Source organism: Neovison vison, chromosome 6 (assembly GCF_020171115.1).
Source record: "Neovison vison isolate M4711 chromosome 6, ASM_NN_V1, whole genome shotgun sequence".
NCBI lineage: Eukaryota > Metazoa > Chordata > Mammalia > Carnivora > Mustelidae > Neogale > Neogale vison.
In genome coordinates this window covers 168,891,745-168,913,258 of record NC_058096.1, presented here as the reverse complement: position 1 = coordinate 168,913,258, position 21,514 = coordinate 168,891,745, and the positions used below count along the sequence as shown (strand labels likewise).

Genomic DNA, 21,514 nt, shown 5'->3' with positions numbered 1-21,514 from the left:
AGTAGGCACAGAGGTTAAGTAACTTGCCGTGAGTCACAGGGAGTCAAGGATGGAGCTACAGTTTGACAGAATTTACATGGCCAAGGCACATCGGGAGGAGGAAGGTGGACAGAGTCCATCAGAAAGGCCAACAGCCAGCAAAAGAGCTGGGGGAGGGGTATATTATTCTAACACCGTCTATAAATAATGAGTTACTGGGAGATCTTTTGGTCATTCAGGAAGTTGGGGAAAGGACCCAGCAGGCTTCCCTGAAGGTGCCCACACTCATCAGTAAAATCACCTGCCCTCTGACCCCCTTGAGGCTGAGCCCTAGTCTGTAACAGTGGGCTGGGTACATGATTCCCAAAGCAGAGGACATCTGAGCCAACCACTTATTTTCGGGGGTCCTGAGTGTCCTCCCTTCTTGACAGCCTCATCAAAAGGAACGCACACGTGTTGGATTTTAAAAAGGAAATGTTTATTTTCATGTTATAAGGTGATTACAAACTCCTCTAAAAAAAAGCAAAGATGAATTTAAAATATCGATATACATATTTATCTAAAAAGCAAAAGAGGAAAAAGGAAAGCCCTGCAAAATACAGGGATTCATATCATAAAACATTTATACACAAAAGCTTGTATACTGCAAGACTGAATTACACATCAAGGATCTTATTTGGATACAAATGTTCCTCCTCAGAAGAGTCTCGTTGGTTGTTTTTTTTTTTTTTTTTTTACAAAAGTTTAAAATATCTTAAAAATATTTTGAAGTTTTAAAAAAAAGTCCTGATGAGCCAGACGTATTTCTGGAAGGAGGCAAGACCCACGTTCTCAGCTTTCTCTTGTGCTAAATACAGAGTCACAGTTGCTAGGGATTCAAAAATTAATTGGGGGTGGGGAGGAGGAGAAAGAAAGAAATGGAGCCAACATCTCAGTTTGAAGCCAGATATATAACAAGATGCTCCATCCCTCGGGGAACTGTCAGAACATGTCTGTAGTGACACCCACAGAAGAACAATGAAGCACAGCTTCCTATTAAAACAAGAGCATTCTGAGGGCCAGGCATTAACAGGGTACTGGGGGTGAGGGAAATGCGGTTCTCTGGCTTCCGGGGTGTTCCCGCCCCTCTCGGAGTTTGGTATTTGGGATGTGGTTTGGTTCATGCTTTTTGAATTTGTGCACAGGGCTATTTACAGGATCCACATGGACAGCCCAGCCTGGGGCTGCCTGACACTGGGTCTCAGGGGCAGATGCGACCTCATGGGACCTCGGTGGTTCTCTCGGATCCTTCCTGGCCTGTGTCTGAGGCTTGGGGGAAGGGAGGCACCTCTGCCTTAAGCACTGGCTGCCCAGAGCATTGCCCCATTCAGAAGAGCAGTGTTGGGGAGATGCTGGTTGGGCTCTGGACCTCTGTGTGGTGGCAGCTGGGAGACACAGATCACCCCGTGCTAGGCTGAGGTTGGCTAACTCCCCTCGTGCTTCAGCACCTTCTCTGAGGGGGTTGCACTGGGGATCTGGAGTGAGAATGAGGGCACAGAGGTCCAGAGAGGGGGCTGTGTATCGCCCAGAAATCCTCCAGGACCAATTCTTGCTGCCTGGGAATGTCGTGCCTGGCCTCAGGCTCAATCTTGCCTAAGGGATTCTGCCTCTTGTACACCCACTGGGCGGCTTCACTGGGTCTCAGTTTCCTCACATGCAATCGGGATCTCAGTTCCTAGCTTTGAGGGCTGTTGGGTGCAGAGCCAGGGTGAAAGGGTGCTGCCTCTCCTGCTGGATGGCGGGCGGCCACCTCTCCCACAGAGCCACAGTGGGAGGTCTGGGTGGCCTGAGGATGGTGAGCGGGTGGGGGGTGCTGCTCTCCTCGTCCCTGAATGCTGGGGGACAGAGCGCTTTCCTTTTTCATAAAGGCTCGTCTTTGGTCTTCAGGGAGAACACTGGGGAGCTGCACTCACTACTCGCCACACCTCCTCCTTGGAGTACCTGCCACTGGAACTGACTGGAGACCGTCTGTTCCAGTCCCTACTCGCTGTGCCTTGTCTCTTGCTCACTCTGGGCCTCATTTCCCCCTTTTTACAAGGGTGCCAACTGGGGTGACACTGCTCACGCAGGGCGGTCCACTGGAGGGACCGACACGGCCCCTGCCAGGCTCAATGAACCATCTCCCTGGGTGAGATTTATCCAGAGCCCCTTCTCCATTCCTGCATCCTCAAAAAGTCCTTTAACCATCTCCCTTGCATCGCCTTCTCAGAGCAGGCCAAGACTGCGCTACGTGGGGGCACCAGAATTTCTGACCCATCCCAAGGCAGAGAGTGGGCGGAACACCTGTTCTCCAGAGACAGGAGGACCAGAGTCATGAGCTCCAATGACAAGTTTCCTTTATGTGGAGACATATAAAAGTCACGCATCATTACACCTTGTACTCACAGAGCCAAGTTCTGCAGATACACAAGGGCTAGGGGAGTAGACAAGAGGGGCCGATTGGAGACAGGTGCACTGGGAGATTGTCAAGGAACGGGCTTGGGGAAAGTGGCTGACCTTCCTTCCAGGCGGGGCCTGGGGACTTGGTCTGCATGTATCTTTGGTCTAGAATTTGGTCTTCGAATCTTGGAAGAGGCCTTTCTCAGGCCATTTCCAGAATGTTGCAATTTGCCTACCAACCCAAAATATTGGAGCTTTTCACCGAAGGGGAGATGTTGTAGCCTGAAATGACCACAAATGCCTGGGCAGCCAGAGCTTGCCAAGCCCCCCAGATCCCCACACATCACCTGTCCCCAATCGTCGACAGTGGTTAGTTTACTAAGTTCCATGAGACAAAGGAAAACAGGTCACATTGCTACTCAGTAAAATTAGGAAACAACAACAAAAATCAAATCAGACACAGCGGCAACCATAAATACATAGAAAAACAGGAACACAAAATTGTTAACAGTTTGGAATAGAACTGGGTGTTGTTTGGCAGAGTATATGCTTTGGAAACAGTGAAATGTGAATGCTTGCCAAAGAGAAAAGGTTCAGGACTGCCTCTGCCCCTTGGGACGGGGGACACGGGAGGCTCCTCCCCTCCCGAATCTGGGGAGAGGGTTTCAGGACTCAGAGAACCCAAACCCGAGCTGGACTTCACTCCCCACACTCCATGAGGCAGTCACCGTCGTTTGTGCGTGACAATGTTTCGGTTTAAGTTTAGACTCTGAACTTGAAAGTGACAGTTCAAATGGCACAGTTTAGGTCCAAATGGGGGCTTCAGGGGAGACGTGTCCGTCTCAGCATTTTAAAGGTGCAGTACCTCCTCTCCTGGTTCAGAGAGGGATGCCACTCTCAATAGGGCTCTTGGTCAAACCAGTTCTGGGGTGCCGGCCCCCTGAACAATCCCGTCTTTCTAGAAGATGCTCCCTCACCTCCTCTCTCGCTCCCCCCAGAGTGCGCTTCTAACACTGGCTACTGCAGGAGTCATGATGTGAAGAGCTGTGCCATCTCCCAAGTCAACACCAAGGGCCGCTCTTGTGCCTGAATGCGGAGGAGGGTTTGGGAGCACTTTGCCCGAATCCAAGATTCAGGTTGTCTCCAAAAGCACTCTTGGCACTCCCAGCTAGGAGCTGGGGCAGCCCTGGGCGGGCTGCTTGTCAGGAGGCTCCCAGCCTCTGGGAGATGAGGACAGAGCTGAGGGGGGAGAGATGAGGAAAGAAAAGCAGCCCTCCCTGACACCAGGCCTCTCTGAATGCCTGGGCCCACACCCTTTGGTCCACTGGCTCACCCCTCGTCCCTCACCGAATACATCATGCTTCTCTCCTACAGGCAGCTGCGAAAGGTGTCAACTGGGGAACGGCCAGAACCTGAAAGAACCCCATTAAATGCAACAGACCCTTCAGTGTGAGGTCTGGAGCCCCGAGACCGCTGGCTCCCGCTGGGTTGGTCTTAGACCTCTACCAGGATGCTCTGGGCAGCAGCCGAGCGGTCAGCTTCCTGAAGGCTCCTGAATGTCCGGGTGTTAGCCTCACCAGCCCTCTTGGGGGCTCTGGCAGCTCCCCATTGGACAAATGGTCCTGACACTCCCTCCGACAGTCCTTCTGAGTATCCACTCTCGATCTCAAAGTATTAGGTGGGATTTTGCTCCTGATGCATTGGTTTCTAGAGACTCTGACTCTCTGTATGGCCCCATCTGTCTGCTTTAAGTCAGTCCCTTCATCTGAGGGGTTGATTCATTATTTTAGCATCTCTCTTCTTCGCTAAGCCAAGCGTAATGAAGCATCTTCTTGTGGCCCTTCTCCCTCTAGCACCTCTGGGTCTGGCCAGCTCAAGGGGCCTCCCCCTCCCCAGCTGTATGCTTCTATTTGAACCAGGTCGGGAAGGTACTACACCTTTAAAAATGGGGCTACTGTCCAGGAAAATTCCACCCTGTGTTTCAGTGGCAGAACTTTCTGCCAGCTACGCAAGCACCGAAGAATTGCTTTTGAAAATGAGATCTATTGCTGGCAAGAAGATCAATTCAAGTGGTAAAAGAGTGTGACAATCTCTAAATGTATATATAATTATATGTTAAAAAAAAATACAAAGAAAAATTTACCAAGTTCCCATAAAATACATCTAATTCAGTATGAAAGCTCTGCCTCGCCCCGGACATCTGCCGGTGGGTTTTCTTTTTGTACAAAATATCTCCAAATCAAAACAAAAATACGCACACGCACAATACCACACCCACACCCATATGCACACACGCCTGCGCACACACACACACACACACACACACAGAGTAACATTTTCTGTGACAATTAAAAAAAACAATCCTAGTGCAAATAGAAAGCTCTGTAAACCTGGTCCTATGAGAATCTAATGTTAGTAAACAGCAGGGAAGCAGCCCGGCCGCCCAATAGCTCACATCATGGTCTCTACTATGATGTGGGTGGGCTTCATGAGAGCGCCATTCACGGCCAGGCGGGAGCTGTAGGGCGTAGCCCCCTCGCGCTCCACGGCCCAGCGGTTGGGTTCCCTTGGGGTCAGCAGGTACTTGAGTCTCTGGAGAAGGAAGGAGACAGAAGCAGAGAGGAAAGTCAGGCAGCCGGCTTCCCCTCTCTGCCGCCTCCCGCCTCTGAGTCCCACCTGTGGGTTGTTTGGCCTTGGACAAACTAGTAGACAAACCCTCTCTGGACCCCCCACAACATCCACCGGCAAATTAAGGAGTTGAACTAAGGTGCTTCTAAGGTCCCTCCGGGCCTTGAATCAGGGCAGAATTCCTGTCAGCAGTTTCCTTGGCCAACCCCCTGCTTGCATACCTCAGGGACAGGGACCTCACACCTCCCAGCTCTGACTTCTTTCTCCCATGAAGTTGAAATATGCCTCCTTGTAATTCCCATCCCCCGACTTCTCTGACTTGCAAGGCAGCCATGGCTGGGTTGGGAATTCGTAGGCCAGAGGCTGGATAGCTGTTTTGAGCCTCATATGGCTCCCACCTTCCCCAAGGAGAAACTCTAAACTCCTTGGCCGCCTGCCAACTGCATTTCCTGCCTTCTTTCACTAGGGTTCCCCCCGCCGCCACCCCCGTGGGTACCCGGTTCTCCCTACTGGGAGCTGGGAGACCACTGCCCATGTCAGAGCTGCATCTTCTGACCAAAGACAAAGGAGCCAGAGATCGGACTGTGTGACAATCATCCCATCACTTCTGGGCATGGCGAGTTTTGTCCTCCTCGGCTCATTGCCTGATCATGGACTCAGGGAGGCCAAGACCTTCCCAGGATACTCTGGAAGCCAACGGTGGAATCAGGACTGGACCTCAGACCTCCTGACTCCCAGCTCCTCCCCCAGCAAGTGTCCATTCAGAGACTTTCAGCTGGAAGCAGTTGTGAAGAAGGAGCCGCCTTCCTTCCTACTAGGCATTTACATTCCACTTAAGTATATTACCATTTTTTAAGCTGCTTATTAAAAGCTACTGTTATCTACTTAGAAAATCCAGATTGCCATCTGCTCTTAAAAACTTGGAAGATCTGGAAAGCCCAGGGTCACACATTCCCTCTTCATAACAACAGGCCACAGTGGAGGCCTGGCTGTCTGCCGCAGCTCTGGAATCACCTTCTCCAGGTCCCTCCCAGCCCTGCCTGAGGGCTTGCTTCCCTTGCCTGGGTTCCCTGCCTGGAGGTCGCCCAGAAAAAGGGCAAAGGGTGGAAAGGGCAGCCAGAGACCCGGTTCGGCTTCCTTCCATCACACCGCCTCTCTGCACAGGTGCATGCCCAGAAGACGGGACAAGCAGCAGATGCACCTGGAGTCATCCCGGGACAGAGCTCTGGGTTTGCAGCCCCAGCCCAGAGAGACGCTCATGGCGGGAAGCACAGATGGGAGACAGGTCGAGTGGCCCATCGCAAACAGATTGACGGTGGCTCCTATGCCTTTAGGGCAGGGGGCTAGGGTTGTCCACCTGGTTTGTAGGTGCAAGTTTGGGTGGCGGCCTCACCCTCACCCTCCTGCTTCCCCTGCACAAACCCCACTCTCCTCAAACCTCTAAACTTGGGATGGAACGCTATTTTAAAACTAGGCTTTGAAGGGACACAAGTAAGCGTCAGGTGTCCCCCTCATCACCCCACGGTTGAAATAATGCGACTGCCGCGGGCACTGATCAATCAGAGCAGACATCCAAGACCCTCTGCTGTGCCCCATCACCTCTTTAGTTTCTGGGTAGTAGGGACATCCTGGAAATTCCCACCGAATGGAGGGCTCAGGGCCATCCCCCAGACCCAGTAGTTCAGGATTTTAACAAATCACAGGGCCTACCAGTATTCTGGCTGAACACTGTGGTCCTTTCCTGTGTCCTCTGAGAAATTACAACGGGTGGATGCTGCAGGAACCCCCCAAGGGCCCCAGAGCTATCCTGGCTCAGACAGACCCCAGCTTCATGGCCTGTTTTCCTCTCAGGCACACCCCCGCCTACTTCCTCTGTCTAGGGCCAGCAGCTCCCTGTCTGCCCAGGCCACCCCTCTCCCCACCCCCCCTCCCCACCCCTCCAGGCCATTCCCCTGCCCACAAGGAAACTGGCCCAGCCCAAGGGGAGCCAGGGCCCCAGGACATCCTGGCTCCAGATTTTTAAGAGAATAACAATAAAAACAGCCCAGAGCAAAACAGTGTAGTCTTGGAGCTGGCCCAAACCCAAAGGTTAAGGGAGATTCTAAGAAAAGGATTTCTTGGAAAGAGCCCCAGCTTTTGCCATAGGCTGGAATCTGCAGTATTGTTGGGAGACACTTCTGAGGGGTTGGTGGTAACGAGGGGGCCTCGGGGTGGGAGATTGGCAGGCACAGGGACCTGGGGGCCTGAGGCTCCATCTCTGGCAGCAGATAGGGCCACAGATGGGGGGAAGGGGACACCAGCATGAGTTGGCTTCAGGGTAAGAGAAGGCCTCTGGGTGGAGGTTCCTTCCTGGCTCCTTGTCTCCTACCATGGCTTTAGTGACATGGCCCTAGGATGAAGCCTGAGCTCCAAGCCTGGCACGCAAACCCATGGTCACCTGTCCAGCGTCATTGCCCACCCCCACCCCCAGAACACGTCACTGCGGCCCAAGGCTGTTATGTGGCATCGCGGGCTTCCACATCTCATTCTCTGCCTGGCAAATTCCTCCCCCTGCCCACAGCCCCGCTCTGAACATCACCGCAGAGCCTCTGTCCCCGTGAACTGTTCTTTGTCCCGTTCCACCATAGGCCTGACCACCAATCTCAATCGCTCCGTGGGGTAGGCAAGGGGTGCAGGACCCAGAGAGGGGAGCAATGTGCCCAAGGTCACACAGCAAACCGATAGCCAACAGCCATTAGCTGGCTTTCACCCTCCCAAACCGCCCTGCCCTCCCACACTTCCCACATCTAGCCTCGGCCCTCGGGGCTCACCACAAGAAATGGCCCTTCCGTCTGGCAGAGGCGGATGACCATGACCAAGGGGACACACATCATGGAGGACAGGGCCAGACTCCAGCCTAGCCCGATGGCCCAGGTGGGGTACACATAGACTTTGTTGTAGGTCAGGGGGATGTACTTGACGAGGGAGAAGATGAAACATCCCTGTGGAGAGAGAGCACAGTCAGGAGGGATCCGGGGGCAGGGCAGGCTCCACCAGCGGGGCCTCACACCCTTCTCTACTCTGCTGACAACCCTCCCCCCACCCCCACCCAGGGCAAATCTGATCAAGTCGCTTCCCTGCTCAGGACCCTTCTGGGACTTCCCAGTGCCTTCAGGATGCTGTCCAAACTCCTCAGCCTGGCCAGCAACATCAGCCAAAAGCCGTGTCCCTTCACCCCTTACCTACCCACTACCCCTTCCTCCCGTATCCATACTCCAGCTGCCCTGAAATCCTTCCAGCTCCTTAAGCCAGGGCCTTAGAACAGGCTGTTCTCGGACTGGATCCCTTCACCCGTCCCCTTCTCATCCTAATTTAGCTCTCGTGGGCCTGCCTTACTTGCCGAGGCCCTGCCCAGAAGGAGTCAGGTGCCCACTCTCTCCCTTCCCAGGAAGGATGTGGTTATTACCTCTTCAGCACACACTCCCCCGCCCAACTGAGTCAGTGGTCTTCTCTTACACCTGGGGCAGCTCTAGGCGCTCAATAAATGCTAGCTGCATGACTCTAAGTCTTTCCTTCCCTCCCCTGCCACCACCCAGCACCCACCCATCTCCATCCCTGACCTCCAGACCTAGCCTCCTAGGACCAGGTGGGGATCTGGGCCTTGCCTAGTTGGGTGTCGAGCCCCAAGCCCATGCCAAAGGCCGATGGCTCTCAGCATCCATGAATGGTGGGGTAGAGTGAGCTCTGAGCCCAAAAGCCTGTGCCAAGTCCACATTTCCCTGACAAGAGCACAGAAGGCTGGCTGGGAAGGCCCAGGACTTCTGCTTCTTGTCAGAATTCCAGCATCTCCGTGCATAACCCAGGGTTGTCTTAAGAGTTATCCACAGTGTAAACACGACTTGAATCTTTACTAGTATCTATTATCTATGGGTTAGATACTAGTACCTAGTATCTATGGGTTACCGGAAAACAATCTAGAGAAATCAGAATTAGCAAGGCGGGAAGGGAGAGCATTAGGCTGCAGATGTCTTCCACTAGGCCTCTACTGTATGCCTGGCCCTGTTGTTCCTGTCCCTAAGGGTAAGGTGTAGGTTAGACAAGGAACAGGGTCAGAAAAGCCTGCTCTAGGCTCTCCCAGCACCAGGAAGCTTGGTACCTGCCCATTCATATTCCTCTTTTCCACCAGGGTGACCTTATCCTACCACCTGGGGATGCAGGCTACCTCTGATCTATCCAACTCCTTGGGGAGGAAAAGAGAAGAAACTGATGGTCAGAGTGGTTGAGAGGAGTTTCTCACAAATCAATGTCAAGTGAGGGTAAGAACACAGGCTTTGGGGGCGCCTGGGTGGCTCAGTGGGTTAAGGCCTTTGCCTTCGGCCCAGGTCATGATCCCAGGGTCCTGGGATCGAGCCCCACGTCTGGCTCTCTGCTTGGCCGGGAGCCTGCTTCCTCCTCTCTCTCTGTCTGCCTCTCTGCCTACCTTATCAGTAACTCGCCCATTGTGGTTCCTGGCTGCTAGGGTTTCCTGAATTTCGTGGGGGAAGATACACACCTCGGATAAGAAGACCACAGCAGCCACTCACCTCCCACTGCAGAGTCCTTGCTTTATGACATGGTAAACCGGGGCCCTGAGAGTAAGGGACTTGCTTAAGGTCCACACGGTGAGTTAAGGGCAGTGTGGATTTATTCTGGCCTGGGAGTGGGGTCACTAAGAGGAGGATCCATTCACCTCTCAGCACCTAGTTCCTAAATGCAAGGACCATTTCTGCCATTTGCACTCCCCACGGTATGAGCCAAGAATGGCGTGGGAGATGTCTTCCCCTGAGGTTTGCTCCAAAGCTCATGACTAGTTTCAAATAATGACTGGGAAGCAGAGGGCTTCTCTTTGGTCAGAGCCTGAGTGGGAGTTTGAAGCGGGGTGCCTGCATAAGCTCTAAGCTACATCCCAAGACGGCGGGGAACAGAACGCTGGTGGGAAGAGGAATGCGGCATATCACCGCCTTTGGGTCCGGGGCCAGTACGAAGCTTCCTTGTTCTTGGGATAGTCCACAGCATCTCTCGGATGGAACTTCCTCTGACCCCCACCCCACTGTGGAAATACCCCATTTTCAACATCTATGACCTGTCCCCATTTGATACCCCCAAAGGCCCCTCGACTTAATCAGTGACCCAAACTGCGCTGAGTTCCAGAAGGGCTTGGGCAAAGGTTATGTGCTCTCTTGTGGACCCTCTGAATTTCTCAACACGAGCCCATATACCTTCCTCCTTCAGAATGCCTTGCCTTTGCATGTGCTGGTTCCTCTGCCAGGAATGCCCTTCCTTTCTTCTCTTCCTCACCAAGTCTTACTTATCCTTCAAAACTCATCTCAGCGTAGCTTTTGGGAACAGCCTGCGGCCCCACCTCTCCCAGGCAGAGGCATCGCTGGGCTTGTTCTAGGCCAGCACTTAGCAGGTGCTGAGATGGGTTAGCAGGTGAGAACGTCAAGCCCCAAGGAGAAAAGGCTAGCACCCACAGCCAGGCAGGGCAGAACTCACAACACAGAGAACTGGAGTGACCACGGCCCAGCTGTACTTCATCCAGGGACCAGGCCGATAGCCAATCATATCCTCAATACCGTCATAAAGGTTATCGCTGCCTAGGAGAGACAGAGGTACACAAATGAGGACACCAAGTCCAATACTAGCATCTAAATTGCACAGCAAGGGCTCAAGGGCCATTGCGGGGAGCGGGGGGGGGGTGTCCTGGGGTCTGCTCTAGGTCCCTGCTACTCGATGCCATAAAGACCCAAGAGTGGCAGACAGACGTTTATCTAAAATTATCTGAAATTCAAATGTAACCGGGCATCCTCTATTTTTCTGGCAAACTTAGACAAACCCCAAATCCTGGTGTGGCCAATTCAAGGTCTCAAGAGGGTTGAAGTGGACCACGCCTGGATCCCAGAGCAGTAAATCATAGGGAGACCCTTGCTAAGCCAAATTCTGTGCTTGTCAAAACATACAGTCACAGCCTGCATCTCCGGCATGGGGAGAATACGTATGCGGCTACAATGGTTTTATTTCTGCAGGAAAGGGGCAGCCTGGAGGGGAAAGGTCCAGACAGGGCCTTCCTGTTCAACTCCAAATGAATTCCCCTGAGAAGTCGCTGTTTTGGCAGCTTCTAAATACAGAGACCCAAAGCAGAGACTTGAGAAAGGATACACAGCAATCTGTACTCACCATATATCCAGGCAATAACAAAACATTCAAAGAATGCAACCCACAGAAGGCATACACCGCTAGCTGCATAGTAGTCAAAGAGTTGAAACACATACATGCCACCCTGCGAAGAAAACAACCAGAGAATGTTGTTTTGCTACTTGGTATCCAACTCTCTTAATATATAAAGAGCTTTGGCATATCATTAAGAAATAAAAAACCCAAGAGAAAAATGGGCACAGACCACGATGACCAGATACATATGTACAAAGATGCTCAACTTCATGTTTGATAAGTTTAATTAAAAACACATACTCGGGGCGCCTGGGTGGCTCAGTGGGTTAAGCCGCTGCCTTCGGCTCAGGTCATGATCTCAGGGTCCTGGGATCAAGTCCCGCATCGGGCTCTCTGCTCAGCACGAAGCCTGCTTCCCTTCCTCTCTCTCTGCCTGCCTCTCTGCCTACTTGTGATCTCTCTCTGTCAAATAAATAAATGAAATCTTTAACAAAAAACAAAAAACACATACTCAGGGGTACCCGGCTGGCTCAGTGGGTTAAGCCTCTGCCTTCAGCTAAGGTCATGATCTCAGGGTCCTGGGACTGAGCCCCACATCAGGCTCTGTGCTCAGCAGGGAGCCTGCTTCTCCTGCCTGCTTCTCTGCCTACCTGAGATCTCTCTCTGTGCCAAATAAATAAAATCTTAAAAAAAAAAAAGAAAGAAAGAAAATTATTTAAGAAAAAAAAAAACAACCACACACACACACACACACACACACTCAGGGGCACCCGGCTGGCTCAGTTGGTAGAATATGTGACTTTTGATCTCAGGGTTAGAAGTTCGAGCCCCACACTGGGCACAGGGATTCCTTAAGAAAGCTAAGATCTTTAAAATACACACACACATAGAAGCAAGCATGCTTTCCTTTGCAAAAATGACAGGCTTCCTAAAGCCTGCTTCCAAAGAAGGTGCTGAAAACAGGGGCCAGCAAAGAATACTTTGGTGATATCCAGCTGCTCAGTGTGACCTGTGATCTGCTTTTGGCGTGCGTGTGTGTGTCTGTGTGTGTGTGTGTGTGTGTTTTCCTTAAAGGCACTTTCAGAAAAAAATTATTTGTATTTCAGGTAGGAAAAAGTGGTGATGTGAAACCCAAATTGAGTTATGGTGCAAATGCAGTGATTTGCTGGAGACTGTGGGGAGATTGGTAGGGAAGGGTGTGTGGGCCAGCCGGCTAGGCCAGGCCTTCCTGCTTCTGTTATTCAGCACAAGAATCTTTCTGGCCTGCCTCTTCTTAGGTGATCCACTATTGCCTTGGACACTCCCTGCCTCCTTCCATGCAGCTTCTTTTTTCCCATTTGAATGGATCCTCTTCATGGCCCGGGCCCACCTTCTGCACAGAGCACCCTCCCAGTCACCCAGATAGGCCCGGGCACTGCCCGAAGTTTTTACCAGGTCTGCATTTACCTCCCCTAATGTCTCCACCTCCCTCCAGGCCTGAGAAGGGCCACTGCTCGGTCATGGATGAAAAGAGCTGCTATTAAAATAGATTTCAGCTCAAGTACCCCTCCCCCAGGCCTCCTGGGTGGGAGGGAGGGATGGAGGGAGGGAGGAACAGAGGGCAGGGGGTGGGCATGGTGTTGCCATGGAAACAAGAGAAAGAGCTAGGGAGTTTGGGTCAATTGCTAGATCCTGAGCTGCCTCCTGCTGCCCACAAAGTAGGCCAAGGTGCACCCCCCCAACCCCACTCCTGCCAGCAAAGTGGGATCCCTGAGCAGGGTGGGGCCAGGAGATCCTCTGTCCCCAAGCTCCCACCCAGCCACTGCCTCCACTGACAGGCTTCAGCTCAGCCCTGACCTGGTCTTTGAAGTGCATGTAGGTCGCCAAGAGCCCCACAATGAGGAGGTCCCTTGTGCCAGGTGAGAAAGCCACCTACCTCCGTCACCATCGCCAGCCCCAGCAAGTAGCTGATGCTGCACACGAAGGCGATGAAGATTTCCCGACGGAAACCCTTCCTTAGGAAGGATGGGTAAAGATCGACCAAGGACGTGACCTGTCCTTCGACTTCAACAAACTGCAGAAAAGAAGACAGTGGTTGAGCCCCGGGTGCCCAGCACCTTCCCTGTGCTCAGAAGAGTCCCCAGCACACACAGAGTAGCCTGGAGTTTGGGGGGTCAAGTCCAAACGTAGTAACCTGATCTGGTGGGCTCTGCCTGGGGAGTTCCGCCTGCTGGTCCCACCTTCCCCAACATTCACACAGTGTTTTAGCTCCACGGGGACTGCGGATCCATCGAAGAATCCCAGTGCCCACCTGTGCGAGCCAAGTGCTCACTGTGCCCCCTGCCAGGAACCCAACCCTGCGCTCCCAAAGGGGAAGCAGCCCATTTGAAGGGGCCTTTCCTTGGGTATGTGCTAGGATGTTCTGAATCTCTCTAAATCTTTCCATCTTTGCAACTAAAAATGTAACCTGGAGACTGATCCGTATCATTACACGGAAAGCTGTCTGTTTTAAACAGCAACACGAAATGGTCCTGCAGTCCCTTTTCGCCATGGGTCTGACCGATGCCTGGTGGATGGGTTCCGGGCTTCTGCGGCTGCTGACCTGGGCAAGTACTCTTCCTTTCCCTCTATCTTTGGGGAAGCTTCAGGACTGAAGGGTGCACAGAAATACTTTACGTTTTGGTGACTAGAACCGAAACTCTCTGCCAACCAACATACCCTTCCCGGGCCTGTCCCTTGCATTTCTTTAAAAGCTGCAAGCTAAAACCTTGACCCTTCTGTTCTTTCATCTGCACGAGGCATCTGGGAAGGATGTTTCCCCATCATTCCTACAAGAAAAATCCAACCACTTAACTCCTCTGGGATGTATCACAGGAGGATCAAGGACTACAAACAGGGAGCAAATCCCTTTCATGGCTGAAAGGGGCTGGAAAAAGGATTCTTTGTTGCCAGGAATTCAGGGAAAAGATGAGCAAGAGGCTCTTGAAAGTGGCCCAGAGAGAGGTGGCTGATGGTTTGACCTCTGTGATTGATGTGTCAGCCAACGGGGTTTTGACTCTAAATTGCCACCAAATTACAGCGAGCCAGCTCCAAGATCCATCTTCAAAAGGAGTCTCGAAACAAAGGTTCTTTCCTTTTTGAGATGGGGAAATTAAAGACCGGAAGGTGCAGTGTCAACTGTGAGTCAGGGTCAAGACCAGCAGAAGCCCCTCATTTCCAAGTTCCCTGCCTTTCTGGAGAAGGCCGTGCCCAACCCTCAGCCCTGCTCCGCCGGCTTCTTCAGACCTCCCTCACTTAACAGTCATGGGACCCCGATTTCTCCAAGCATCAGTTGTCTCCCCTGTATAATCGGGGGAATCTTGCCTACTCAGCAGGGATGTTGAGAAAGATCTGAAATCACGAGAGGAAAAACTGCCAATTGCATGATTGCTGTGAACCCAAGTCAGGGGCTGAGTGAGCTCCGGGGAAGATGGACCAGCTTTCTCCTCCCCCGCTCTGCTGGTTGCTTTCTTGTGCAAACGTCTGCCTCCAGGCTCACAACAACCCTCCTCCATTTCATGGAGAAAGAACACAACGCACAATGGATGCTAAGCCCAAGAGGGCTCCCCCAAGATGCTAGGCATCTGGGAGGGTGTTTCCTTCACGTGCAAGGGTCACACTCCATCAGCAAGAGGCCCCTACCTGAGGGCGCCTGGGGATCTCTGCACTTCCATGGAGGAAGCTATTCTGGGGGATCTCCAAGGCAGGCCGGTGGTTGGGGGGTTATGAGACCAGGGAAGCACAATGGGCAAGCCCATTCCTTAAACCAGCTCTGTGTGGCTATGACCAAGCTCTTCTTTCCTCAGACTTGGTTTTCTGGGCTCAACAGGGCAACAGCTGTGTCCAGCTACAGGACAGAGCTTTGGCTCGGGAAGGCGTTCTGAGTGGAAAATGTCCCAGCCACCCCCAACCGTGGCTGGCTTTGAGAGCTGGCCTTGATGCCCCGAGCCTGCTGGCCACCATGAGGCCTAACTGAGAGGTGCAGATCCCCAGCTAGGCTCCCCCTGCCTCCCAAGGAGAAAACCTAATGAATAAACTGCCTCTCACACTCAGGAAGCAGCTCCCACAGACCAAGAGGCCCACTGGGGGCCCATGGAGATGTCATGCTTTGTCACTTATTAACCTCTGTTTTTGCTTTTTGTTTTCTCGCTAAGAGCTTTGGAAGAAGTTACAAAAGCCATTTGCTTGGGGCCTCTGAAGGCCAAACTCATTAATGAGCGATGATTAATGGAGTCCTCCCGCTGTTCATACAGCTCAGGCCTACCACCAACTGCACAAGTATTTTGTTTTCAGGCTCCCGAATGTTTCCACGCTGTTCTCTCTGCTAATCCTGAGTCCCCTTCCTGCCAAATCCTTCGCTCTGTTCTTGACCTTGCTGGCAGACTGCCTCCTCTCCTCAGTCTGACCTTCTAAGACGGTCCTCCTACCTGGTTCTGAGTCCACAGGGACCCATCCCTGGGCCCCGGTGCAGAGGCTGCTGCCCAGGGGTGGGCAGTGACGCCCTCTCCTGACCCGGCAGCGGGCCTCACCTCTCACGTGGTCCCAGCTAACCTGTGATTTCCCAGGCAGCGGCCAGAGACCCAGACCACCCAGGAGACTAAAAAAGGCCTGCTTTTCAGATGCTCGCCCACCGCTTGCAGGGTTCTGGTCTGGGCATAGTACCGGCCCGCCCTGCACATCCTAACTCCCCCGTCCTGGAGCCATGCCTGTCCTCTGAACTGTCCTCTTGAGACAACCCCAAGGAGAACACACGTATCTCCACAGGAAGGTATCCAGGAGTTCACTCTGTCTGTGCCTCACACTTCATACAAGGCAGTGGAGAGACAATCACGTCTATTTACCAGATGAGAAACTGAGTCTGAGAGAGGGGAGGAAAGGTGCCCCATGCCACACAGCAGCATGGGGGTTTATGACTGTGACTCCAAAGCCAGACTTGGCCTCTGGCTGGCTCTCCCTGGCATTCCCCCGAGGCCTGAGCCCCAGACAGATGGGATAAAGGAGATAAGACATGCAGGGAACAGACACATGTGGGGTAGTTGGTATAGATGGATTCCTCCCATGGGAGGGTAGAAGCCGGGTGGCCAGAGGAGAGTGTGGGTCTGAGCGAGGCTCCCCAGTATTTAGTTGTTCACTAAGCCCTGGAGGATCAAGGTTTCCCCATGTGGGGAACAAGTCGTGGGCTCCAGGCCTCGCCGAACAGTAGGTGCTCTGGCTGCACTGGGAGAACCAGGGATGGCCTGGGCCCTAACTATTGTCCCTGCCCCGAAACTGCCTGTCTGCGGCGTCACTCACGGCCCCCCGTGGGACCCTCCATGGGAACACATTATCACCATGCGGTCTTGTCCTTCTCCTTCCCATCCAGGGCTTCATTTTAACCACACCCTTCAAGTGTCCGTTTCCCCCTGGCTGGGGTCAGACACTTGAGCTCTGGGCCAGAGGTCCTCCTCCTGCTGCCCCGAAGCTCTTCCCTGGCACCCCCTCCAGCCCCCGCAACCGTGTTCCTAGAGGAAGCCTCGTGGGCTTCAGCTGGTTTAAGTCTGATGTGAGGGCTGGAAGGGGAAGGGGAAGGGGACTTTCCCAGAACACCGCCAGCCCTCCACAGGGCGTCCCCTCGACCCATACCCACCTGGCTATCCAGTCCAAGCAAGAGAAGCATAATAAAAAAGAGAATGGACCAAAACGTGGGCAGCGGCATCATGGTCACAGCTTTGGGGTATGCAATGAAGGCCAGGCCAGGACCTAGAGGGAAGAGAAAATGGGAGGGGCAGAGGGGGAGGAACATCAGTGACCGAGCCACCGTGGTGCCAGAGCTCACACAAAGACACTCGGGATTGAGGCGATGTCCCAAACCCCAAATGCAGGGAGGAGCCGGGTCTGAATTCTGCCTGGGGGGGGAAGAGCCCAGGCCTGCCTCTCTTTCAGATGGGGTGCACTGGGGCTCAGGTGGGGCCCCGTTTTATCATCTGTCTCCTAGGCAGCAGCACCAATGGCTTCAAAGAATCTGGCAGACACTGGTCATTTGCAGGCGAGAAACGGGACTGAGCCTGGAACTCAGTCTACTGGCTTGAAAAAGGAGCCCCGCCATCCCCCACCCCACCAGAGCAACCACACCAACATTTGCTGGAAGGAAGCAAAGGGGGAAAGACCTGGTTATCTGAACTACTGAAGCCCCCGTTTGCAAAGAGACGGTTTCGACTTCTGAGTTCATGGATAAAACACTGTAGAAGAGCCAAAATCTCCTCAGGGGTGCATGTGAGCACCCCACCTGAGCAGAGCCAAGGCCCAAAACTGAAGGGAGGTGTGCATGGGGCCAGGCCCCGGGGCTCGGGAGACCCTCCGCCACCTCCTCTTTACATCACCACGTGCCCCTGCAGGGCCATCAGTTTCCCCACCTGGGAAGTGAGGGACAGGACCCCAGAAATGCCTCCCCAAGGTGCCTTCTTGAGCTCAGATTCTCAGATGCTAAGACCGCTACCCTAGGAAAGGGCTTCTGGTTTCTAAAGAGGGGCCTCTGGCAGATCTGAAGGCAGGGTGTGGGAGACGGGAGCCCCGGCAGCTCAGGGGGCACCTTTCTGACTGGAAACATTCCAGAGTCATAGGGAAAGGTCTCCTCCTGTCTCCAGCGGGCCTGAGGGGAGAAGCCAAGGGGAGGGACCACAACTGAGGCCTGCAGGCGCAAAAGGCAGTAGAAAGCAGCAAAAGAAAGGAGGCCTAAAAGGGCCTGGGCTGAAAAAATAAAGTAAAATCTACAACTTAAAAAAAAAAAAATAAATAAAAGCAATAATAATTTTAAGAAGTCAAGAAACGTTTAGACAAAAAAGGGCTGGAGGGCGGGATATTTAGAGCAGACGTCAGAAACCCAAGGACTGGCTTAAGAATGGAAACAACAAAAACAAAAACAAAAACTTGAAAATCAACTGGACCTAGAGACCACACCGTAGGGCGTCAACCACAACTGTGGTAGCAGGGGCAAGCCCTCCCTACCGGCCAGAGTCTAGCCGACTCAGGAAAACCCGACCATGACCTGGCGTCCCCAGGCTGCGGCCGTAGAAAATCCTGTGAGAAGTGAGGGAAGGGGCGCCAGTACCAACCCCAAAGCCCCAGTTGGCAGGAGCCGCATGGGTACCTCGGGGCCCCCTACAGGGCAGCTCTGGCCCACCGGCAGGCTTCAGTGCGTGGGGATTCTTGTCCAGCCGACTGCGAGACAGATGTAAAATGGGGCCCCCCACCCACCCCCTTGCCGCCCGCAGGGGCCTGGTGGAGGTTTTCTCAACGCGCTCGTTTCTGTATTTCAGTTTTGCCTTTGTCAAGCCAGCCTCTGGGAGAGGGTCTGAGCATCTTTCTCTAAAAGCGCACGGTGAACTATAGAGAGAGAAGTCCATTGAAGGAACGCAGCCGCTCCGAGCACCAACGCATGCCTCTCGGCGAGCAGAGAACGCGCCCCTACCCGCGCCGCGTGCACTTTGTTCGGCTAAATAAGGATCTGGTTCAAATGCACTTCGCTCAATATGGTGCTCGTTAAAAAGCTTATTAGAGAAAATAATCACCCTTGATGTGTCAGCTGCTCAGACATCACCGTGGGGAATAAACGACAAGATCTTTGAAGTGGACAGGAGGAAGGAAACAACTTAGGGCGATGATGTAGACATATATAAAAATACCTAGTTGTCCACAGAAAAAGATCTATTTTATATATCGAGAGAGAGATATAAATATCCCACCACCAGATTCACTCCATGCTCCTGGCAATTGCACTGGTTTGTCGGCCCTCGACTGGAAAAAGCCATGCAAAGGAGCTGCAAATTGTCTCCCCCTCATCACTGGAACAGCCACACTCCCAAGTAGGTGTGGATCTTTCTAGAATTACTCTGTGTCCTCAGTCTCCGGCCTGCTTCTTGGGGGCTCTTGGGGTTGGAAAGCTGCTGTCTGGGACTGGGGGCAGTGGAGAGATGTGTGGGGCTGAGCTGGGGACTTGCCCCCCTTTCCTGCAACACTGGGGGTGTAAGGATGGCAGAGAAGGTCCGAGGAGCTCAGATGCATTCTCACACAGGTTAAGACCAGAGCTGTCATGGGCATCCAGGGTGGGTGGGGAGGCAGGAGGTGGGGGCAGTCCTCAAGGCACAGGGGCCTGATCCTCACCAGCCCAAGCAAGCCTCCTGCTCTCAAGCCATGGGTCTCCTCAACTGCACAGCATCTAGATGTCTAAATGCACAAGGCTGAGTATCCCTGAGCCCCAGTGCTAGGGTTCTATGGCTGAAGGAGAAGGACACCGCCCAGTTTCCCATGAGGGCAAGGGCAATGCCAAGGCAAGGGCTCCAGCTGTGCCTGACTCTGGTCCACACTGGTCCCTGGAGTTAGGACATTACTCTCTTCTCTGGGCCTGAGAGAAGCCTCCACCCCAGACCCTCACTTGCTTCTGTGTAGTCCCAGAGAGGTCCTGAGAAATCGGAAGGTCAGGTGCAGCATAGAAGGTGTACAAAATAACCAGAACCTTCCAGGCAGCTGATGATCACGCGCCAAATGAATGGGCAGGATAGGAGTGAGGTGGAAAGGGGCAAGGGTAGAATATGGGGATCCTGGGACCCTACGGTTCTTAATCCCAAGTCCAAACCACTGCAGTTTATAGCTGCGATTCTAGGACTTAGAATATCCAGGGGCAAGTCCTAGAATACTGTGGTACTGAGGCCCTAGGATTCTAGCAACTGAAGACCTCAACATTTTCAGGTTCCAGACCCACCCTGTTGGAGCTCCAGGATCCCAGCCTAGGATCCCAGGCTCGGCAGAGTCCGTAATTCTAAGATTCTTTCCTCTACTTCCGGAAGGAGCACCCCAAACAGATCCCACAGCCTGAGGGGGTAACACTGTCCCCTCAACCTACGCCCAACTTGGATCTGTCACTTTCCCAGAGGGTGGCCAGCAGGCCCACTGTCTCTCCCTCTCCTGCTGCCTACGGTGGTGCCTGACACAGGGCAGACTCTGCCAGTAACATCGTGGAATGAATGAACGGGTTTGCTAGAGGGAGCGTGCTGGGAGCAAAGTGCAAAATACAGAAACCAAAGCTGAGAAGGTGGTGATGGAATGCCGGCTGGTGGCTGGCTTGGGCCTGAGTTAGGAAAGTGGTTTCTGCTGCTGAAACCAAGAGTTTGCTGGGGAAGGAGAGGGAGGGAAGACCACACAAAAGTAGCTAAATATTCCCCAACTTACCCAACCCCCACGTTTCTGCTAACCCTCGAGCCAAATTGCAACGCAAGTGCTTAAAATTTAGCTTAAAATAACTCTTTGATACTTGGGGGACATCTTGGTGGGGGGGGTCCGTTTCGGAAACCAGGCTCGTCGCCCCCCCAAGCCCCCTGGGGTCTGGCTTCATGCCTGCAGTACTCGGCTTACACACTAGGTGGCAGTGCCCACCACCACTGCCACCAATACCACCATACCTGACTCAGCCACATCAGCAATGTCCACCCCTTGCTCTTGTGCCATGAAGCCCAGGATGGAAAAAATTGCGAAGCCAGACACAAAACTGGTACCACTGTTCAGGCATCCCAGCAGCATACAGTCCCTAAGTTACACATATGTCAGGGAGCAAGTTAATTCACAACACAAGGAAGCCACGCTCCCTACTTCTTCTCTTTTTTTCTTTAAACATCATTATTTCTAAGGTCCACCAGGCCCGCTGGCGCGACACTTGCCTGTACGAGTTGTACTTGTACTTGTTGTAGCTTCCCAGAGAGGTCATGGCCCCCAGGCAGATGGCATAAGAGAAGAATATTTGGGTCCCAGCATCAATCCATACCTGTGAGGGTTTGGGTGGGGGTGGCAAGAAGAGAGAGAAGGGGCTGTTAGAGCCAGCTTTCTGGAGGAGACGGTACAGGTTCCCGGCCACCTGAAGGACTGCACCTCAAAATGTGCAGATTCTTGACTGCAGTCAAAGCATTTATGCTAGAATGTAAGGTGTCTTTCAAGGCAATATTGAGCTGCAAGGAAGCCCAGAAGTCTAAGAAAAACCCAGTCACTCAGCATTAGGACTACGAGGAAGGGCTTTTGGAGCAGATGGACAGGAATTCCAACTACGAAATGAATGTAAGCAAGAGGGCTCCTGCCTGGAGCCTCAGTTTTCACATCCATAAAATGGGCTTGCTGCACTACTACACAGGTTCTAAGAATAAAGATTAAGCCCAGTGCAGATACATGCTAAGACTGTTAAGTCAAGGCTGCTATTATTACTGTAATTCCTATCGTCTGGGAACCCACAAGTTGGAGCAGGGAGGAACTCCCTAATGGA

At 53.0% G+C, this 21,514-nt stretch overlaps 1 protein-coding gene across 4 annotated transcripts in view; it reads right to left on the bottom strand.

Annotated features, from left to right (window-relative positions):
- Positions 1 to 435: 435 nt before the first annotated feature.
- SLC6A6 (solute carrier family 6 member 6) overlaps positions 436 to 21,514 on the bottom strand; it is an 82,866-nt gene continuing 61,787 nt past the window's right edge. For all 4 annotated transcript variants that reach the window (XM_044252918.1, XM_044252920.1, XM_044252919.1 and 1 more), the window contains 8 exons: positions 20,922 to 21,025; positions 20,667 to 20,791; positions 16,859 to 16,971; positions 13,130 to 13,267; positions 11,221 to 11,323; positions 10,540 to 10,640; positions 7,836 to 8,006; positions 436 to 4,989 (listed from right to left, as the gene is read on the bottom strand). In XM_044252918.1, the coding sequence (XP_044108853.1) occupies positions 4,849 to 4,989; positions 7,836 to 8,006; positions 10,540 to 10,640; positions 11,221 to 11,323; positions 13,130 to 13,267; positions 16,859 to 16,971; positions 20,667 to 20,791; positions 20,922 to 21,025 (996 nt within the window). In that variant the 3' untranslated portion in view covers positions 436 to 4,848. The remainder of the gene's footprint in view (positions 4,990 to 7,835; positions 8,007 to 10,539; positions 10,641 to 11,220; positions 11,324 to 13,129; positions 13,268 to 16,858; positions 16,972 to 20,666; positions 20,792 to 20,921; positions 21,026 to 21,514) is intronic.